The sequence below is a fragment of the Myotis lucifugus genome, unplaced genomic scaffold (genome assembly GCF_000147115.1).
Source record: "Myotis lucifugus unplaced genomic scaffold, Myoluc2.0 scaffold_65, whole genome shotgun sequence".
Taxonomy (NCBI): Eukaryota; Metazoa; Chordata; class Mammalia; order Chiroptera; family Vespertilionidae; genus Myotis; species Myotis lucifugus.
In genome coordinates this window covers 5,973,248-5,993,107 of record NW_005871113.1, presented here as the reverse complement: position 1 = coordinate 5,993,107, position 19,860 = coordinate 5,973,248, and the positions used below count along the sequence as shown (strand labels likewise).

The 19,860-nt window shown below is 55.5% G+C and overlaps 1 protein-coding gene across 1 annotated transcript in view; it reads right to left on the bottom strand.

The window, feature by feature from the left end:
- Nucleotides 1–19,860, bottom strand: part of LAMB3 (laminin subunit beta 3) — a 35,590-nt gene that overhangs the window by 3,688 nt on the left and 12,042 nt on the right. Inside the window, exons 4-21 of the mRNA XM_023754817.1 lie at nt 19,154–19,268; nt 18,586–18,659; nt 16,680–16,871; nt 15,308–15,371; nt 14,732–14,925; nt 12,921–13,041; nt 11,827–12,015; nt 10,526–10,681; nt 9,989–10,185; nt 9,431–9,542; nt 8,325–8,703; nt 6,968–7,128; nt 6,633–6,853; nt 6,145–6,342; nt 5,671–5,815; nt 2,265–2,472; nt 1,664–1,805; nt 1,039–1,307 (exon numbers count right to left, since the gene is read on the bottom strand). Of these exons, the coding sequence (XP_023610585.1) occupies nt 1,039–1,307; nt 1,664–1,805; nt 2,265–2,472; nt 5,671–5,815; nt 6,145–6,342; nt 6,633–6,853; nt 6,968–7,128; nt 8,325–8,703; nt 9,431–9,542; nt 9,989–10,185; nt 10,526–10,681; nt 11,827–12,015; nt 12,921–13,041; nt 14,732–14,925; nt 15,308–15,371; nt 16,680–16,871; nt 18,586–18,659; nt 19,154–19,268 (3,137 nt within the window). The remainder of the gene's footprint in view (nt 1–1,038; nt 1,308–1,663; nt 1,806–2,264; nt 2,473–5,670; nt 5,816–6,144; nt 6,343–6,632; nt 6,854–6,967; nt 7,129–8,324; nt 8,704–9,430; nt 9,543–9,988; nt 10,186–10,525; nt 10,682–11,826; nt 12,016–12,920; nt 13,042–14,731; nt 14,926–15,307; nt 15,372–16,679; nt 16,872–18,585; nt 18,660–19,153; nt 19,269–19,860) is intronic.

Below are 19,860 nucleotides of genomic sequence, written 5' to 3'. Positions count from 1 at the left end.
GGAGCTCTCAGATTAGGCTAAGTCAAGAGTGTGTCCGGGCTGGGTAGCCATGACAGGGACAAGCTCTGGATGGGGTGTCAAGAGACTTGCTTTGTGCATGGAAAGAGTGCAGAGTCTCAGAGGGAAGGCAGGGGAGGGTGGGTGGGTGGAAGGTAATCAGCCAAAGACTTTGTATGCATATATGTGGGGAGCCGGCACGGCCTTGGCATGCTCAGCCCCAGGGCGCCTTATGTGCCTCGCCAGCTCAGCCAGGTTCAGTGACCCTGAGAGGGGGCGGTGAAGGATTGAGAAAAGACAGACAAGAGAAAAAGCTGAGTCTGGATGGGATGCGCTCCCAGATGGAGAGACAGCGCCAGGGACTACAAGCTTTGTCTTTATTTCATAGCAGATGCCACGAGGCAAAGTAAGGGCGTGGTCAAGATGTTTACAGCATTCTCGTGGGTTTCAATCCTACTCAACTACATGCACCTGAACTCTATCAACCCTACATCACTCAGGCACGTGGGGCCACGTGTTCAGACCATAGGTTCAAGCTTACAACTATAGCTGTTGGCCATAATTGTGCTGGGAGGGCTCTGCCCTCCAAGCTGGGACTTGCACGTGACCATGAGAGGACTGTGCCCTCTCATTAGTCGGAGGCTTGAACCTGTCCAAACGCTGTAGCCGCTCTCCACACATAAATGCATAACCGATGGACACAGACAGTAGGGTGCTGAAGGCCTGGGGTGGAGGTGGGGGGCTGGAGGAGGTTAATGGGGGGGGGGGGAAAGGACATATGGAATACTTTCAACAATAAAGAATTAAAAAAAGAAAAGACATCTGCTTTGTAGATGAGCTTTGCTTTGGACAAAATTATCATTTTATTTGCAAAAGGAGAAGGATTGGACTAGATCATGTCCAACATGTCTGAGTCAGCTATGACCAAGGCAGCCAGAAGTAGAATTCAGATGTCTGGCCAGTTTTGGGTGAATCCTGAAGCCCCTTCTGGTTATTCTAGAATAACTGTCATTCTACTTGCTCTTGAGCCCCTCGTTCTACAAAGTGTAGAAGTATCTCCTATAAAGGGCCCTCTCCTGCTCTAGAGCCCCCCACCGCTGTGCTTCCTCAGGCCAACTGTGACCTCTCGGTACCTCCTTGGCACTCAGTGCCTGCTGGTTGGCGCCCTCCGCGAGCTGCTGAGCCTGGGCTGCCTGTGCCCGCTGCTGCCTGGCCTGGCGGCGGAGCTCCTCCATCCGTGCTTGGAAGCCACCCAGCTGCTCCGTCATGCTCGTCACCAGCCTTTCCGCTGGCCCCAGTACCTGCTGGACCTTTGTGGAAAGAGGGAGACCTGGTTCAGTGGTGGGCCTCACAGGCAGTGGTCTTAACCCCTCCTCCCTCCAACGCACCAGGCAACTACAGCTTTCTCCAACCAGAACATCCCTGCCGCCCCCTCCCAATCCCCGGCCTGTCCAGGGCATCCTGGCCTCCCCCCTCTCCAGCTCAGCGACCCCACTCCTTTCTGCACCTGGCTCCAAGGCCTAAGGCCAGGTTCAAGGCTACAACCCTCCTTCTTCGGGGTCCCGGCTCGGTTCCCATCCAGGACACTTTCTGGCATCTTCAATGCCTTATGCCTGAATCTGTTTGCTCATTCCCAAACTGAGGGAAGGAGGCCATGACACCTCACCTCGGCAACCCTGTCCTGGATGAGCTGAAGGGAGCGGCTGGTGCCCTGCATGGTGTCCTGTGCTTCCTGCAGCGCCACACTGCCCTGGCGCAGGTTCCCCACCACGTCCTCCACCTGGCCCTCCACTGCGTGCGCCCGGCTCCTGGGGCCGACAGGGCAGAGGGGAGAGAATGGGTGGGCAGGAATGAAGAGGCAAGTGATTCCACCCACTCACGAGTCCAAGAGAATGTTCTTCTCAGCCAAGACAAGGCAGAACTAACTCAGTAGCTTTTCCATGCCAGGCCCCCCACCCAGCAGACATGATGAATGGGAGGTTACGTCAGAGACACCCTGTGGGCACGGTTTCCCATGTGGAAGGCAAGGGTCACCTTGAGTAAAGTTCCATTGTGTCTCACGTCACCATCCCCCACCACAGTGAGCATCCCCTCCTGTCTCCCAGCCCCCCTGCACCCCTCTGACTCAGAGAGCTTCTTCTCTCACTTCCAGCAACAGACTTGGGGAGCAGGACGGAGAGCTTCTCTCACTTCCAGCAACAGACTTGGGGAGCAGGACGCCAGCCCAATCCTGGGCAGGGAGGAGGAGTTCAAGCCCAGGGCCCTACCTGGCCTGCTCGGCCTCGGCCTGGAGCCTGCGGGCCCGGGCAATGTCCTGCTTGGTCTGGGACAGCACCAGGTCCACGTTGGGGAGCCTGGCTGCGATGGCCTGGATCTCGTTCATCTTCCGCAGGACGGTGGCCGAGTCTGTGGGCAGCCACAGGGCCAGCACCGCCTCGCTGACCTCCTGGATGGTGGCTGCGTCCGTGTCAGGGTCTAGAAGACAGCCGGCGGTCAGACTGGGAGAGCCCCGCCGCCTCCCCCAAGGTCAGAGGCCTCTCTGGGCTGAGTGGCACCCAGGGGGAGGGCACCACTGTGGCATCTCGCCATCCAAGGCCCTGCTGCCCCCTCTCAGGCACACTCAGCGGCCCATTCTCTGAGGGTTTCCGGGATGTGGGAAGATGACTGTCGGCACAGCTGTGACAACTGAGTGTCTGGTGGCACAGGAAACTGCAGGCTGGGGAGAAGGAGGCGGTGCCAGACAGCTGGTCCTGCACAATGCTGGAGCACAAACATAATCAGCCCTAAATTGGGGAGGGCGGCCAGGAACTGGAACTGCTCCCTTGGCAATACGACCCCTTCCGCGTGCTCCCCCTCAGGCCAGAGTGCTCCTTTTGGCAAAGGCAGATGAAAATGATCAGGTCTTTGCTCAAAGGTCACCTTCTCAGAGAGGCCAACCCTGGCCTATCCAATCTCAGATCACAACCTCCACCCTACACTGACCCTCCTTACCTTCCTTCTCTGCTTATCTTTCTCTGCTTTATCACCACCCACATGCCAACACGTAGCTCATTTATCTGGTTTTCTGTCTCTTTTCCTACTAGAACCTGAGCTCCATGAGAGCAGGGTCTGTTTCATCCACAGCTCTATCCCCAGCCCCTAGCAGAGTGCCCAGCACGTGGAGACACTCAGTGTTTGCAGAGTGACTGAATGACTGCAACTGCTAGTCGAACCACCTGGGGCAAGGCAAATGGCCTCTCTCAGCTCAGTTTCCTGATCTGTGAAATGGGAATAACCATCCTCAACCTGAAGGGATGAAATGGCACAATCAAGTAGCAAGAATTTTACAAACCATCTCTGGATCAGAGATTAAGCTCAGAAGCCCAGAGAGAGCATCTCCTCCGTATCTCTCCCTGTTCACTTTTTACAGGTTCCACTGCTACTGATGCAGTAGTGAAGGGAAGGGGGAGCCCACCTACCCAGATGGTTTGCCCTGAACTTGAACTCCTCTGGGGCCCTAGGACCCAATCTAAAGGGTCCGGGATAGGCTTCCTAGAGAGTAAGATACCTGGAGAGTTCCCAGAGGATGAGGAGGAATCAGCAGGTAAGGAGAGGTGGGGCAGGGAAGGCAATCCAGGGAGAGGAAAAACATTAGCAAAGGCAAGGAGGCAAGTGTGTGTGTGTGTGTGTGTGTGTGTGTATGTGTGTGTACTAATATGTGTGCGTGCTCATGCTTGTGTGTGTGCTCATGCTCGTGTGTCCGTGTGAACTACAGAGTAAGATGAGTCCTCTGCACTCCCTCCAAGCTGGATGCCCATAGGCAAGTTACTTAGCCTCCCTCATCTGCAAAGAGGTAGGCGGTGGGGACAAAATGATGTAATACATGAGAAGCACTTAGAACAGTGGTTCTCAACCTTGGCTGCACATTAGAATCACCTGGGAATCTTTTTAAAATCCTGATTTCTGGCCTCGTCCTCCGAAATTCTGTTTCTTTGTTGTGAGGGGGTGGCCACACATTAGTAACAAAGATACAGAATTTCCGGAGGACGAGGCCCAGAAATCAGGATTTTAAAAAGATTCCCAGGTGATTCTAATGTGCAGCCAAGGTTGAGAACCACTGGCTTAGAACAATGCCGGGCACTTAGTAAGAACTCAGTAAACCTGAACTATTGTTTTGTCAGTTCCATTTGAAGAGCCAGGAAAGGCGACGCCCCCGCTTCCCCAAGGTCTCCGCCCCCACGCTGTGACCCTGAGTGCCAGCACCAGGACTCCGGAGACCACACCCTGCCATGGAGACTGAGAACTGTCCTGGGTCCCTCCTTCTCTCTGCCCCTGGCTCTGTAATAGGACTTGACCTGAGACACAAGTATAACTGCGAGGACAAAAGTGGCCCCCATGCCCACAACTCCCTGCTGTTCATGGGAGCCTTGCACCCTGAGGACAGACTTGGTCTGAGTCTGGGTCCCAAACGTTGCCCTGCCCCTCTGTCCATGTCTGTCGGGCACCATCTCCCTGCATCCCCAGGTAATTCTCTCCCCACCGGGGCTCCCTGGGAGGGCGGCTCCAGCATAACCACAGAGAAGCCAGGGGACCTCAAGGGATCCTTTCTGCCCCTCTCTGACCGGCTATCAACTCTCAGGAGGGGCTTCCACCTGTTTGGAGCAAAGGCAGTTCAACAGTAGCAGGAAGAACCACTATCGTCACACCAAGCCCTTCAGCTCCTTTTAACGAGGCTCCCAGCCAAGCAAATTCCCTGGCGGGGACCAGAAATCTAATATCAACTCATATTCCTCAGGCACCTTTAATTTTTCAAAACACATTTTACATCAGTGACTCGATCCCCGGAATACACTTGTGAAATACTACCATCCCAGTTTGCAGAAGCAAAAGATGAGGCAACGCGAAGAGCGACTTGCCCAAAGTCACCAGGTTCCTGCGTCCAGTCCAGGGAACTTTGTGCTCCCCGGGGGGCGTGAGAGGGGCTCTGGTTCATTTATTCATTCAACCAGCGTTGGGTGTCTGGCCTTATCCTAGGTGCCAGTGACACAGAGAACAAGACAGACAGCCATCCCTGCCCTTCGGAATTTACAGTCTAGTGGGGAGATAAACAATTCACTCCTGGACGAATAGATTCTAGAACACAGGCTCGGAGCAACGTGATGAAGGTCAGACGCCAAACGGGAGTTGGGCAGGAAGGGTGGACCAGGTAGGACAGTCATGTCCTTCCCCTGCACGGGAGATGATATTTAAGCTGAGACGTGGAGGGCAAGAATCCGCAGCCTTGGCAAGAGTACGCCAAACAGAGAAAGACCAAGCAAAAGTCTCCAGACAGGCAGGAGCCTGGCCTGTTCAAGGTCATCAGTGAGCAAAGCAGGAAGACACAGGGCCGCCTACCCCGGAGGTGAGCAGAGGCCACGATAAGGAGCTGGGAGTTTATTGCAAGAACAAGGGGGAGCCCGGGGAGGATTTTAAGCATGAGTGGCATCCCATGCACACATTTTTTAAAGTTGTTTTTGGCTGTTTTTGTTGAGGACGGACCTGAGGGAGCAGGAGGGGAGGTGGGAGCAGCCAGCTAGGGGAGTGACAGGGCCTGGCCCAGGTGGCCTGGAGGCAAGGGAAGGAGGTGGCTGGCTGACCTGCCAGGACAGGAGGAGCGGAAACATCAGCCCAGGGGTGGGCAAAGGCCAGGCTCACCTGAGAGGAAGTCCCGGACCTGCTGGATGAGGAGCCGCGTGCGCCTGACGTCTTCCTCCATCTGGGAGCGGCTGGTGCTCACCTGGGTCTCCAGGCGCTGAGCATCTGACTGCACCTGCGAGGCGGCCTCCTCGGCCGCCCTGATCTGCAGACACAGGCTACAGGTCAGCGATCACCAGAACCCCAGGAGGGCCTCCCCGCAGACCCCAGGGGTCTGAGGACACCCGCTACCCAAGAGCTGCCTGGGAAACATTTGTAACTAACTCAGTTTGGTCCCAGAGAAAAGTGATGTGGAGTCAGATTTTTTTTAAAAAGCCCAAAACGTTGCCACCAAAGTCTACTTCTGACTTGCTGTGGAGCCCGGGGCAAGTCAGGGGACATCTCTGGTCTGTAAAATGGGAATTGACCTCTCCTGGGAACTCTGTCCTCTCTGCCTCCTCCTTCGAGTGCCCACCTCACCTTGGTCGCACCTACCATCTGTCTGGTCTGCTGGAGCTGGGTGTTGAAGCCCCGTAGCTGCGCGGCCACCTGCCCCGCTGTCCGGAAGGCCCCACCGGCCTTGGGGAGGATGCCTCTGCAGTGGGAGCCGCAGGCTGTGCCGTTGTCTCGGGGACAGAGCTCACCAGGGCACGCTCCTGGGGTGCAAGGTGTCTGCCTGGAGCCCCCGCAGAGCTGTGCAGAGAGGGGCCATCAGAGGTACCCAAGGCTCCTCAACAACCACTCCCATCCCACACAAAGAGCCAGACATCTCCATGGCAACTGGGCACCAGAAATCTGTTTCCTTGGCAACCGTTGAGCACACCGTGAGGGGCCAAGGGTCAGGATGGGTGGGGGAGTGGGGTAGATTCACACTGCCCTAACAGGAAATGCATACAAGTAGTTGGTGTGTGACAAGCTGGGGTGTGTGACAAGCTGGGACCGGGCCTCCGGGAAGTGGGGCTCCATGCCATGCCTCGCCTCACCTTGTTGATGGTGGGCGTCAGATCAGGCAAGGAAGCCATCTCCAGTTTCAGGGCTGCGAGCTGGGGGCCCCCAGCTCCTCCGCCGCCTCCCGCCTGCTGCTCCAGCTTCTCGGCCTCTCTCCGGCTGTCCCTGACTTGGAGCAGCCGGTGGGAGCTGTCGGAGACCTGCTGGGTGGCCTGGGATGACCGCTGGTAGGCTTCGGTCAGCATCCGGAAGGCTCCTGTGGGAAGAGGAGAGGGAAACTGAGTCACCCTGGACCCGGAGGTCTGGAGATGGAGGAGCAGGAGGCAGGGTGTGGTATGGTCGTGCACGCGGCTAAGCTCCCCCTCCTCACCTGAAGGGTCAGCACCGCTGATCTTTTCAAACTGCTCCCTCTTATTCTGGTACAGAACGAGGAGGTGATTGAAGCTTCTGTCCAGAGTCTCCAGGTCTCCGGGGAGGGACAAGGTCTCCTCCTCCAGGGGCAGAGCGGGCTGCAGGTCCTGCAGGGTCCGCCTGAGATGCGAGAGGAGTGTGCACTGACATACAGGAGGGGTTGACTCCCCAGAAACAGCCCTCCCTTTCGAGAAATTGCTACCAAGTCAGGAAGGACAGAGAGGCCTTCAGCGAAGGTAATGGGACAGAGATGCCACAGGCTGAGGATTCAGCTGAGCAAAGCCTAACGTCCCTCCCTCCCTCTGCAGGCAGGTCCAGAAAAAACTCTCCTTCCGTGACTACCGTGCCCCCGACATCCCCGACTCCCCTCTGCAGGCAGGTCCAGAAAAAACTCTCCTTCCGTGACTACCGTGCCCCCGACATCCCCGACTCCCCGCTCCTCCTGGGGTCCCTACAGGTTGACCTCAGCCACCACCTGTGTAACTGAGGCTCTCCTCGGTAGCCACACTTGCCCACTGAGCTCCCACAGCTGCTGCCCGCTGGCTGCACCTGAGGCTCTCCTCGGTAGCCACACTTGCCCACTGAGCTCCCACAGCTGCTGCCCGCTGGCTGCACCTGAAGGAGGTCACCTGCCCAGACCCAAGCCATAGAGCTTTCAGAGATAGGCCTCTCTCCAAGCCTCGCGTGCTCCACCTCCAGGCTGTGCTCAGGCCTGGGCCGCCCATCCATGGACTGCCTGTCCGTGCCTACCAAACGCCTAGGGACTCGCTGCTCAATTGTGAGTTAGGTCAGTCACACACCTGGACAGCTCTGGGCCCTGACGTCCGTGAGGACTCTGGGAATGAAAACTAATTATAGAAGCTTCCAGAGCTAAATCTCACTAAGAAGGCGCCTCTGCTGGTAGGAGGGGTGTGGGTGGGACCGCTCCCATTCCAAAGAAAAAGACAAGTTATTCTTAGATCCCCTGCCTCTCGGATGCCCTCCGCCCGCTGGGTGACTAATCCAGAGCTGAGTCCCTCTCCCAGGCAGGCCCGGCCCTGGAAAGAACCCGGCTTGGGCTCGGGCCTGGGCTCAGAGTTCCCCCTGTGGCCGCAGGGCTCTGTCACCTCATCTACCTAGGCTTGTTTCCTCACCTGAAAAATGGAAGTGATGACACTCATCACACCAACCACACGGACCGTTGTGACAGTTAAAAGAGTCTGTGGAAATGCTTTGTAAATGGCAAAGGGCTCTACCCACGTGATGAAAGACTGGGGCGCCCTGGTGTGAGGCCCTGTGGCCCAATTCTTCTCAGGGCTTGGCAGGGAGAGGATTACCTGAGAGAGGAGATGGCATTGGCCACCTCGGCCACCTCCCGCTCGGTGGCCGGGGCGCCGCCAAGAATTGCCTGGATCTGCTCTATCTTGGTCTTTGCATCCAGGATCCGGGAGGCCAGGTGGGGGTCCTCCAGGCCGGACCCAGGCCACAGGCTGGCGGTGGCATTGCGGAGGCCGCTGAGGCGCCGGGCCTGCTCCTGGAGGTCGGCGTCATAGGTCTGGAAGCAGGGATGGCAGGCCACACACAGCGGGTAGCGGTCACAGTAGCCTCGCTGGCACTGGTCACAGCGGGGCCCGGTCAAGCCAGGGCGGCAGAGGCAGCGGCCCGAGGCCTTGTCACAGCCTGGGCCCTCCGTCCCCCGGAAGTCACAGTCACAGGCTGGGGAGGAGGAAGGAGGCCGGGGTCAGGGAGACAGAGGGGTCTAGTAGGCAGAGTCTGAAGAGGAGGTCTTTCTGACTCAGAATAAGAGACCAGAATAAAATCATGGTGACGCCAGCAACCAAAGCCAGCACTGTCTTAGCGCCTACTACGTCCCAGGCACTGTTCAAAGTCACCACACACACAGGAACTCGCTTAACCTTCACAGCTGCTCCACGACAGCTGGCCACCCTCCTGCTCTCATTTTTATAGATGAGGCAACGGAGGCCCAGAGAGGTTAGGTACCGAGTGCCCCTTCCCCAAAGGAGAAGACTGAGGCCTGCAGAGGGGCCGAGCGAGCGTGGCCACTTGTCAAATGAACTTTCTGAGCAAATTACTCCTTTCCCTTAGGACTCACTGTCTCCATCTATGAAGAGGGACGAAACATCGCCCCTCCCGGCTGCAGCCCTGGAGATGGTGCTGAGAAATGCTTGCTCAGGGAGGTGGGGAGCAAAGCACCCTCCTGTCATGGGGACGTAGGGAGGACCCCATGTCCCTGGCCCAGGGCTGGGAAGCCAAGCCGGCTGCTGGAGCAGTGGGGAGCCAGAGCTCTCCCGGGGCCCCCAGGGCCCACCACATGAAGCACATGGCATCCTCCCAGATCCCAGACCACGTGCCCCCACCACCGGCCCACCCACGTGCTCATCCCGCCACAGCCTCCACGTCCCCCTGCTCCGCGGGCACGAACCTCGGCATCCCCCGGCTGCGTCGCCATAGGTCTGGTCGGGACACTGGCGGATGGCTGCAGCGTTGCACATCAGGCCACCAAACCCTTCCCGACAGGGGCACTGCCCTGTGAACTGTGGGGAGGGGGAGACCATGAGGGAGCCTCCCTGGAGCCCCGGCCTCGGAGAACCCCCTGGTGTGGCCCCACACAAGGGCTTCCACTCAGAGACAAGCTCTTCAGTCTCAGCCCAGGATGGCCCCGCAGAAGGGGTGGCGCATGGGCAATGCCAATGCTCCCAGCCACAGAGGGAGCTCACTGCTCAATTGTGAGAGTTAGGTCAGTCACACCTGGACAGCCTGGGCACTGACGTCAGTGAGGACTCTGGGGATGGATACTAATTATAGAAGCTTCCAGAGCCAAAGCTCACTAAGAGTGGGTGGCCTCCCAAAGGCGCTGGCGACAGAGCAGCCCAGCCTGACTCTGGAAAGGCCCAGAAGGGCAGTGGGAGGGGATATGGACGTGTTGGTGGACAGGTCCCCTCTCCTGTCCGGGACCCACGGGGTCACCCCCACCACATACCGGGTTGCACTGGGGGCTGAGGGAGTTGTTTGGGTCGCAGGCACATGGCTCGCAGCCCCGGCCACTGGCCAGCTTCCAGTGGTAGGGAGCGCACTGGTCACATTTGGGGCCCACCACATTGGGCAGGCACAGGCAGCGCCCGCTCTCCTCTTCACATGGCATGTCCCGTCGGGACCCCAGGATGCTGCAGTCACAGCCTGCAGGAGGGAAGGCTGCTGAGCTTGGGGGTCAGCCCACCAAAAGCTCACCCCCAGAGAACATGCAGCAGGAGGGGCCCAGCCTGGAGAAGAAGCAGGCAGGGCCGATCCCTCCAGATAACCTGGCTGACTCAGAAGGCCAGCGGGGTTCCCACCAGTCCCAGCAGCTGCCCACTGGGCTGCCCGCCCTGCCTCCCACTGGTTGACTCAGTCCCACCTTCCAAACTGGGCCTGTGCTGCCACCTGCTGGAAGGCATAGCACAGTGAGCAGGTTAAGTCATGGATCTGGTGGCTCCATGCAGCCTGCCCCAGGCCATGCCAGGCTGGGCCCCCTACTCACGGTGGCAGCCCTGCGGGTTGGTGTAGGTGAGTCCTGTAAAGCCCGGCTTGCACAGGTCGCAGCGCTCCCCCTGCACATGCTCCTTGCACACGCACTGCCCGGTCACTGGGTCGCAGGGAGCCCCCGGCACTGCCCCGTCCGGGTCACACTCGCAGGCTGAGAGACAAAAGCGGCCACCACAGGAGGAATAAGGAAGAGCAGAGAGTGATGAGCCCATTGTAGGAGCCAGGCTTCCTGGTGAAAACCTTAGTAGAGCTATTTAAATCCTCTGTGCCTGTTTCCTCATAGGCTTCTTTTGAGGAATAAATGAGTAATATCACAGGGACCAGGGCTGGGCAGGTGTTATGCACTATACACGTTCTGTCACATTATTTACTGAACACCTACTATGCACCAAGCACTGAGCCAGGCACTCTGGCATGCTGCCCTAGGTCATCCTCATGACAACCATGAAAGGTGGAGATGATCATCCCTACTGTGCAGATGGAGGAAACTGAGGCTCACTGATGGTAAACTATGTACTCGGGTCACGCAGCAAGAAAGTGCTGGAAACAGAAGTCAAACTCAAGTTTTCCTCTCTCCATGAATAAGTAATATCAACAGGAAGTGACCCACCACCACACTGAGACCTCTTGCCTGCATTTCAGTACACAGACTCCCTGCATCTAGAACGGCTTTCCTGATTAACCCTGCCTGAGTCGGATGGCTTCCGTCCAGCCTGCTCTCTCCCGGATGAACCCCTGGACCCGTGGCCAAGTCAAGTCACCCTGGGCATTCATCCCATAACATGCCATTCATTTCTTTATTCACTAAACATTCTTTGAGCCTCAGTTATTTGCTTGTCATTGTGTGAGGTCCCGAGGATACAAGATATAATCCCTGCCATGGAGGAATTCTCACTGTTTGGGGGAAATGGAAAAATATGGAGCAAACCACCTTATAGCCTGTGAAGGCAGTGACCTATATAAAGACAAAGGGCTGTGCCCTTCCTTTTCCTGTGTGTATGGTTTATATTACCAAACCGTATATGTGCTTCTCGACAGCAGGAACTGTATCTGATATTTACTTTTTTCTCTCCTAGGCCCCAAATAAGGATTACATATGATTGATTGACCAATTGACTAGTGGTCCAGGTCACTTGCTTAGAAGCAAGCGCACAGCTAAGTTAAAACAATGGCCCACCATCCTGACACACAACCAAGTGTTCCTGTGGGTTTGTGTGTCCCAGGGACATGGGCTCTATTGTGTCCGGCACAGATGGGGGATCGTGGACAGACGGTACCCGGGGAGCCCCTACTCACGGATGCAGGTCTCCTCAATGGGGGCACCGGGGCGCCGGTTCCGGAAGTAATGGAGCTGGCAGCGCTCGCAGTTCTTGCCCTCGGTGTGGTCCCGGCAGTTGTCACACACCCCTCCGTGCGCCCCCTGGCTGGAGGTGAACACGGCGGGGTCGAAGTGACACGTCTCTGAGTGGCCGTTGCAGTCACACCCTGAAAAAGGAGTTCCCAGGGCTGATGGTGGGCCAGCGCCTTCGCCATCTGCAGAGCACATCCCCTGCTGCCTCGCTGGCATCTCTCACAACTCGACAACGTGCTCAGGTCTGGGAAATGAGGACGCTGAGGCCCAGGGAAATTTGTGTAATTCACTGAAGGTTATACGGTCAGTCACAAAGCAGACTAGAGGGAGAACTCAGCCTCCTGACTCCCAGCGTGGGGACTCACCCAAGAATCATGTCCGTGTTGGGCCAAAGAGAGAGTTCCTTGAATGGTCCATCCCAACCCTCCCCCATTGCCACCGTGGGTCTCCTGCTGAGTCACTGCCTCTTCCTGGACTGGGGACCCCTATTCCGTCCCCTCAGTTATGCAGGGAAAGGCCCTGACTCTGGGCCCTAGAGTCTAGGGCAGTGGTTCTCAACCTTCTGGCCCTTTAAATACAGTTCCTCATGTTGTGACCCAACCATAAAATTATTTTCGTTGCTACTTCATAGCTGTAATGTTGCTACTGTTATGAATCGTAATGTAAATATCTGATATGCAGGATGGTCTTAGGCGACCCCTGTGAAAGGGTCGTTCGACTGCCAAAGGGGTCGCGACCCACAGGTTGAGAACCGCTGGTCTAGGGGCTCAGCTGAAGCAGGAACCCAGTCACATCCTACACAGGAGTGGGTAAGTGAAGAGGCCAGAGAGCAAGGCTCTCTCCCAGCCTGGCTGAGAAGAAGGAGGGGGAAGCACAGGGAGGTGGCAACCCAAATACTCTCTCCATCCCCACAGAGGAGGAGACCTTCAATTGCAGGGGCGCAATTAAGACTAAATTTAAATAATAAAGAATCCATCCTCCCTGTGTCCCAGGAGAGGTCCCTGAGGCCCAGAGGGGCCAGCACCCCACTCAGTCATACTTTGGCATTCGTGGGGGTCCTGATCATCCGCAGGTCTCCAGGGCCGGTTGTTGTAGAAGGGCGCACAGCGCTCACAATTGGAGCCGGCAGTGTTGTGCTGGCAGACACAGGCATCATGGACCTAGGAGAGAGGTCAGTCATTAGGAAGGATTATCAAAGGAATGACCCAGGATGGACCTGCCCTTTCCCTCTGACCTTCTTCTAGGTCCACCACTCAGCGTCCAGCTCAGACCCCAGCTCCTCTGGGGTGCCTGTGTGTGCATGTGTGTGTGTGTCTGCTCTGCTCCTCTAGCTGGGCTTCTGCAAACCCATTCCTTGTACCTGGTCACCCCCGTGATGCCCAGTCCAAAGCAGCACCCGGAAGTTACCCAGACACCCTCACTGGTAAACTGTGATTCGAGAAGTTTGTGGGCCCTGTAGAGCTTTCTGTTGCAACAATCTATGACTGAGGTTGTTTGGCTAATGGACCGCATGATGAATCGTTACTCGACTCATTAAGGTATAAAAATAGAATAGCTATTATGTGCTAATTGACTTCCAAATTCAGCCCAACACCCCCAGCCTGGCATTCAAGGACCTGTATGTTTATTCCATTCTCATCACTCCCTCCTGACAGCACAGCCGAGCTGAGCTCTGGAGTGGCACCCTCCACAGGCCCTTATTCCCTCACCGTTTGGCTTTTACTGGTGTTCTCCTTTCTGCCTGGAATACCTTTCTCCCCCCCCCACCCCCGTGCACCCACGAAACCCTGGCACCTCCTTCGCAGGCCTCCCTGGCCCCTCCAGTTCTGTAGATTTCAACCCTGAATGTGCTCCAGAATTATATGGGGAGGTTTTTTTTAAAAAAATACCAACAACAGGCCCAATTCAATTAGAATCTCAGGGACGAAGGCCAAGCATCGGTACTTTTTAAAGTGGCGATTTCCTTGTACAGCCAGATTTGGGAACCACTGGGGCTAGGTGAGCCCTCTCCCTGCGCTCTAAGCCCACGGCACGCCGTATTCCCCATGTTGGCAATCCCATGCTCTGGTCCTTAGTCAATGGGCCTTCTGGCCTCCTCTGCAGCCGGGGCAAGAGCTGGCCCGGAAACAGAAAGAATAACGCTGACCGATGTTCATTTCGCCTGTATTTCCCTCTCGGGCCATGTCACACGATTGCCTGGTGCCCACCTGTGGACAGGGCAAATAGCAGGCTGCCTATGTAAGTAGAATGGAAGCCCTGAAAGCAAAATGACAGCTCCCTCCTTCTGGCCCAGGGTTCTCCTCCACTGGTGGTTCTCAATTTGGTTTCACAGCAATAGCCCCTGGGTGGCTGGATACGTTGGAGCCTCCAACCCCATCCCTGATGCATCTGACTCAGCTGGTCTGGGACACACGTGACATCCGTGTTAGATGTTCTCTCTCTCACCCTACCCATCGCTCACCACTATATGGGACTTCAGAGTTTCCAGGCCAGGACTGCTCAGCCCTGACAGGATATTAGAACATCTCAAAGCTTTAGAAGACAAGGGCCTGGCAATATTTCCAGGAACTGATGGTGTGTGGCTAGGGCTGAGAAGCACTGCCGTAAACTCCCCCACGCCCACACGCGTGCTTGCTTGTAACTGAAAACACCAAACTGCAGATCTCAGGCAGGGCCACGAAATCCTGGTCTTTGAAATGATAATCACTTACACTTTTCTCACCATTGCTAAAATGTGAAATATTCACAACTTAAATGGAGTGCCCACCCTGCTTTACGGGAGGCTCATAGATGTCCCTAAGTGTTCTGGTCTTGCCCCTGCCCCTCGTCCTTCCCACCCTGGACTGTCACCTGCACGGCGGTGGAGGAGCCAGTGGGGGCTCCGGGCTCGGGAGCGCAGCGGTCAGCATGGCCGTGGCAGAAGCAGCTCCCTCGCAGGCGCAGCTGGGACACCGCGTAGTAGGCGCTGGGGGGATAGTGGCCCCTCTGGGGCACAGGGGCCAGCCTGGTGAAGTTCACTCTCAGGTTTGTGATCCCTCCCAGCTCTGAGAGGGGCAAACACAGGGAGGGAGGGGGATGGGAAAAGACAATAAGGAAAGGAAGTTAGAGGCCATGAGTGTCTCCATGGGCAAGGAGGGAAAGAAGGAAATTCTGGTTTTACCCACCCTCTTCCCTGCCTTTATAAGGTTATCCCAAGGGTCATCCTCCCGATCCTCAACCCTCCGAGGCAGAAAAGACAAACACACACATTCAGGCCTTTTGCAGCTCCAGGCTACCACGGTAACCCCACAGGGTAAGCAGGGCAAGCGTTCAATCCAGCCGTGTTGTCAGAAACAGGAAAGAGCAGGGATGCTCCGTGACCTGAGTCCCACCCCTGTTTTGTTCTCCACCCACAGTCCCACGGGCTTGAGGGGCAGCCACACTGACCTTGAATTTTTTGACTTTGAGTTGCTGGAATCCCAGAGGCTAAATCCATAACGTTAAGTTGGACCTAAGAGAGGAAAGAGAGAGGCACTGAGGAGGAGGTAGAATGTGTCCCCAAGCCCAGAAGTCTCCTTTCCACTCAATGTCCCACCCTCCTCACGCTACGCTGAGGTCCTTCTAACCTGGGACCCAAGACCACCATGAACATGAGGCCTGCCAACTGCCCTCGGAGAGCAAGATGATCGCTGGGCCCTAAATGGGCGTGTGTGTGTGTGTGTGTGTGTGTGTGTGTGTGTGTACAGTCTCTCCTCTCCATTGAAAATATAGCGATTCCAAGAATCTCCTGATTTCCTGGGACCAGAAATTACAGTAAGAGATGGACTGAACATGCACGGGTCTAGGAGATACTAATTTTCCAAAACCCAGGATGAGCGAGAGGATCCGGAGCCCAGGGGTGCATGGATGTGGTGACTATCACTCTCTACACCCCAACTTTAACTACGCTTTGTCTTCTTCATAAAAGTCACTTATTGGATGTGACTTCATCTCATATCCCAAGGAGAGTTTTCACATCAACCCTCCACAAATCAGGAAAAAGCCCTATATTTTGATCTGGGGTCTGGAGACTGTGGTCATTGAGGATCTGGATGTGATAACCAGGGAGCAGCTGTTACAGCGAAGGGAAGGTGCCACCCAAGCACCCCGTGCACATCAGCAGGTCAGAGCAGCGCAGAGGGCTCCCCTGAGCCTGGGCCAGAGAAAGGACAAACAGCCTCCCGCTGGCAGCGGGGGAAGCAGTGATGGAAGGAATGAGGGGATTTGACCCGGGCGGGAGGATTCGGAGGAGAGGCACTGGATTGTTTCCAGGGGCAGGTTCTCATTTCCAGCCCAGGGTTTAGGTTTAGGGGACTGTGGCTTAGACCGGGATTCCCTCCAAGGCAAAGATGGGGCTCCATGAATGGCTTCAATGGGAAAGTTAATTCTCGTGTTATACCCTACTGAGGTGAAAGCAGAGATCAGATGAAATGAGTGCCTTTGCTCACTTGACTCTGAGCAGCCATCTCAAAATCCTCACACTGGAGCAGAGTCGGGTTGTGCCCTCTCCACTATGGGGACAGGCCGGTGAGCCGTGGGGTAAGGGGCCATGGCAGAGGGCAGGGCTGGGTCACAGTGCGCTCAACATGTTTCTGAAATACCCTTCCTGGGCACGAAGAGGACAAGCAACGAATATTTTGAGGGTGGAGAGCTCAGGAGAGACATTAAGGCACACTGCCCGAGGGGGCTCTCATCTCTTCTCAAGAGTCTGGGTGAAGGTGTGAGCGATGCCATGTCAGAGACCCCTTCAGGCTACATGTCCAGGGTCCCGTCTACTTACCCTGCCCCCGTCTAGGTGCGCATGAGGCCTCTGGGGCAGAGACTGGCACCGAGGGTCCTGCCAGCTCTGAGGCTGGCCCTGGCGGACGCGGGGGAAGGCAGACCTGCAGTCGGCAGCCAGGTACTGGTACACGTGCCAGGTCTTCCCGAAGTCCGAGGAGCGCTCGATCAGCATCCCGGCGGGCATGGGCCCCTGCGGAGACACGGACAGGGTGAGGCCTGAGTGCCTGGAGGAAGGGGAGGACCTTGGGGACACAGTCACAGAAACAGGCTCCTAGAGATGTGCTGGTGGCTGCTGTCCTGGTCACTGCAGGATGCTTAGCAGCATCCCTGGCCTCTACTGACCTCTACCCGGGTCTCTACTCACTAGACGTCAATACCCACAGTATGACAACCGGAAATGCCTCCAGAGATTGCCAGATATCCCGATTGATTGAGTACCACTACCCGTACACCACACACCCCTTTGTCTGTCTTATCCACAGTTGTACTTCCAACATCCAGCGCATAGTAGGTGCTTAGAACACATTTGTTGAATGAATGGGTGAGTCTTTAGTCTGCTTTCCGCCTCCCCATTTATATCTGTAAACTCATCTCTCACCAGTTTTCCGCCTTCCATGTCCCCATCTCTCACCACCAACACACACTTTCCCCTCCGGACCCCATGTCCATTCCCTTGCCCTCTCCCCAATGATATACCTTCTAGCCTCTTGTCTCCTGATCTTTGCTCTTTACTGTTCCTTTTGCCTAGAAAGAACTTTGCCCCTCCCCTGGCTATTAGTGGTCTAGGAAGGTTTATCTTCCCGTGGTTGCATTCTCTAACACCTCCCCTACAAGACACAGCAAGCTAAATGTCCCCTCCCATGCTCCCCAGGACCCCTACTTAGCAATATCACAGCATACTCTCTCACCACTGGTTCGCTGCTTTCCTGCATGTACTAAGCCAACGTGAGGATCATGACTTAGCTTTATTCATCTTTTATCCCTGACAGCTGGCACCAAACCCAACATAATCAGTGTCCTATGTGTCTGTAGCAAGAATGGACATATATATGAACGGGTGAGTGATAATAAAACAACGAAACAACCATATCCATCCAAGGAAGGTACCCTTGGAGACTGGGCATTTACTCAACGACACTGGCATTTCTCAAAACATTTTTGGTCTTTTCTTGGGGTGAGGCTCTTCATTTCCTCAGTCACACAAGAAATTCGGTTCTATTGCTTTTTATTCTCAGCTCATTTTAACTCCCGAAAATGGTATCCCCCTTCCTGGCCATCTAATCTTAATCACCAATCTTGATCCTTAAATATTTCACCATTTCTGTAGAAATATAAAATCAAACCTTCTCTGAAACAAACAAACAAACAAAAAATGACCCATCACAAAGGAACACAAATGTTCCCTCCGAAAGGAGTATCTCAGAAGGCTAGTCCCACAGCAGAAGCCGAGAGGACTCTGAGAGGCCACCGTGCTGGTGAGCAGTCGGCTCACCAGAAGGACAGCTCCGAGCGCACCTTCCTGTGGATGGATGGGCCAGCTCCTGGCTGTTTGTTAACTCAACCTCATCAGCAAACTTGTGAGAGCAGAGTAATCAAGAGGGCACAACTATATAAGTGACGGGCCCAGTGGACTTGGTACTTGGCAGCGCTGAATCAGTTAGATGTGCTGGGGGGGGGGGGCAGGGGGAGTGAGGAAGTGGATTGATAACCCCTGCAGGGCAGAGACGGGGAACCTGGAGTTCTCCCTGGAATGGGGTCTCTGCTGTCACCACGACATAGGCTCAGGGCAAGTGTCGTCCAGCCTAGGGGAGGGAGGCCTACCCAGCACGTGGTACCATCAGCCCAGCTCCCCGTGAGTCAGCTCGCATCCCCCCTCCTATCCCGTGCCATCCCGGGAAGCGCACCTTAAAATCCATCATGATGTCTTGGAGCTGGAATCTCCTGTCCAGGTCCAGCTGCAGAGAGACAGGGTTCACGTCTGCAAGGACAAAAAGGAGGAACTTCAGGCAGGGAATCTCCACCTTCGCAGCCTGAAGAAGGCTCTGGACCACCCCAGCTCTAGGCAGTGAGAACTCGCTGACCCTGAATCTCCGATGTCCCTCTCGGCGAGGAATGGCACCAACACGTTTCTACTTATATTATCTCTTCAGCAACCCGTATGCTTTTGGCCAAACTCCCTGCCCACCATGACTTGTTGCCCCTGAGACGTTAAAGGGGTTTCAACTTGTCTATTCAACACAGACCCGTTCCCAAACCTCAGTTCCTCCAACAAGCCCATTGCGGGTAAATGGGGTAAAATACCTGTAACATCTGCAAGACCTCACGCCTGGAGGAAGCAGTCTGCTTGTCAACCACCACGTCCCAGAGCCCTAACAAATGCCCTCGAAACCCAAAGAGTTCCCAGGCACCCTTTGGCCACCCCACCTGTGGGACCCTTCTCAAGCTCGGTCCCCTAGAGGCGGCGGCCTTTACCTTTCTGTGACTGCCACCAGCGCACGGGGCCTGAAGTCGAAGCCACATTCTCCACTCGGTGACTGTTGTAATTGTGAGGCAGCCTGGAGTCGCACTTGCAGCATTTCATCTGCCACTGTGGGGACAGGGAGACAGCAGACTCAGGCAGGGGTGGGGTCCAGACAGACGTCTCCCCTTGGATCCTGAGAGCCCAGAGCACTCCCTCCATGGAAATCCTCCCCATGGATACACTTGAAAGGATTAACCTCTTAAACCAAGGATGTTGGTCATCTTTAAACTTAATTCCTTTGTGTCCATCCTAAGACATCGCTAAATGAATAATAAATTAAAGTTAGGGTTGGGAAAGAAGTGTGAGATGGTAAAAAAAATCATTGGTATATGACCTTGCCTCCAAGAGAAACTTAAAAATGATGCCAAGGAGTGGGGGGGGGGGGGGGACACACACATTAATTTAGCATCTACTATGTGCTAAATGCTGGCTACAGAGTTTTATATCGCATCTCACTTAATGCTGGCAGCCTGGGGGAATTGCATGTCTGAGGATCAAGGAGAGGGACCAGGGAATCTGGGGTTCCAGCCCTAGCTCTGGGAGCTCACTTTCTGAGCTCAGTGTTCTCTGTAAATTGAGTGGAGGTTGGAAGAGTCATTGAATCACTCAACACATAGCTTATGTGTTAGCATGTACTATGTGACAGTTAGACCCTGCT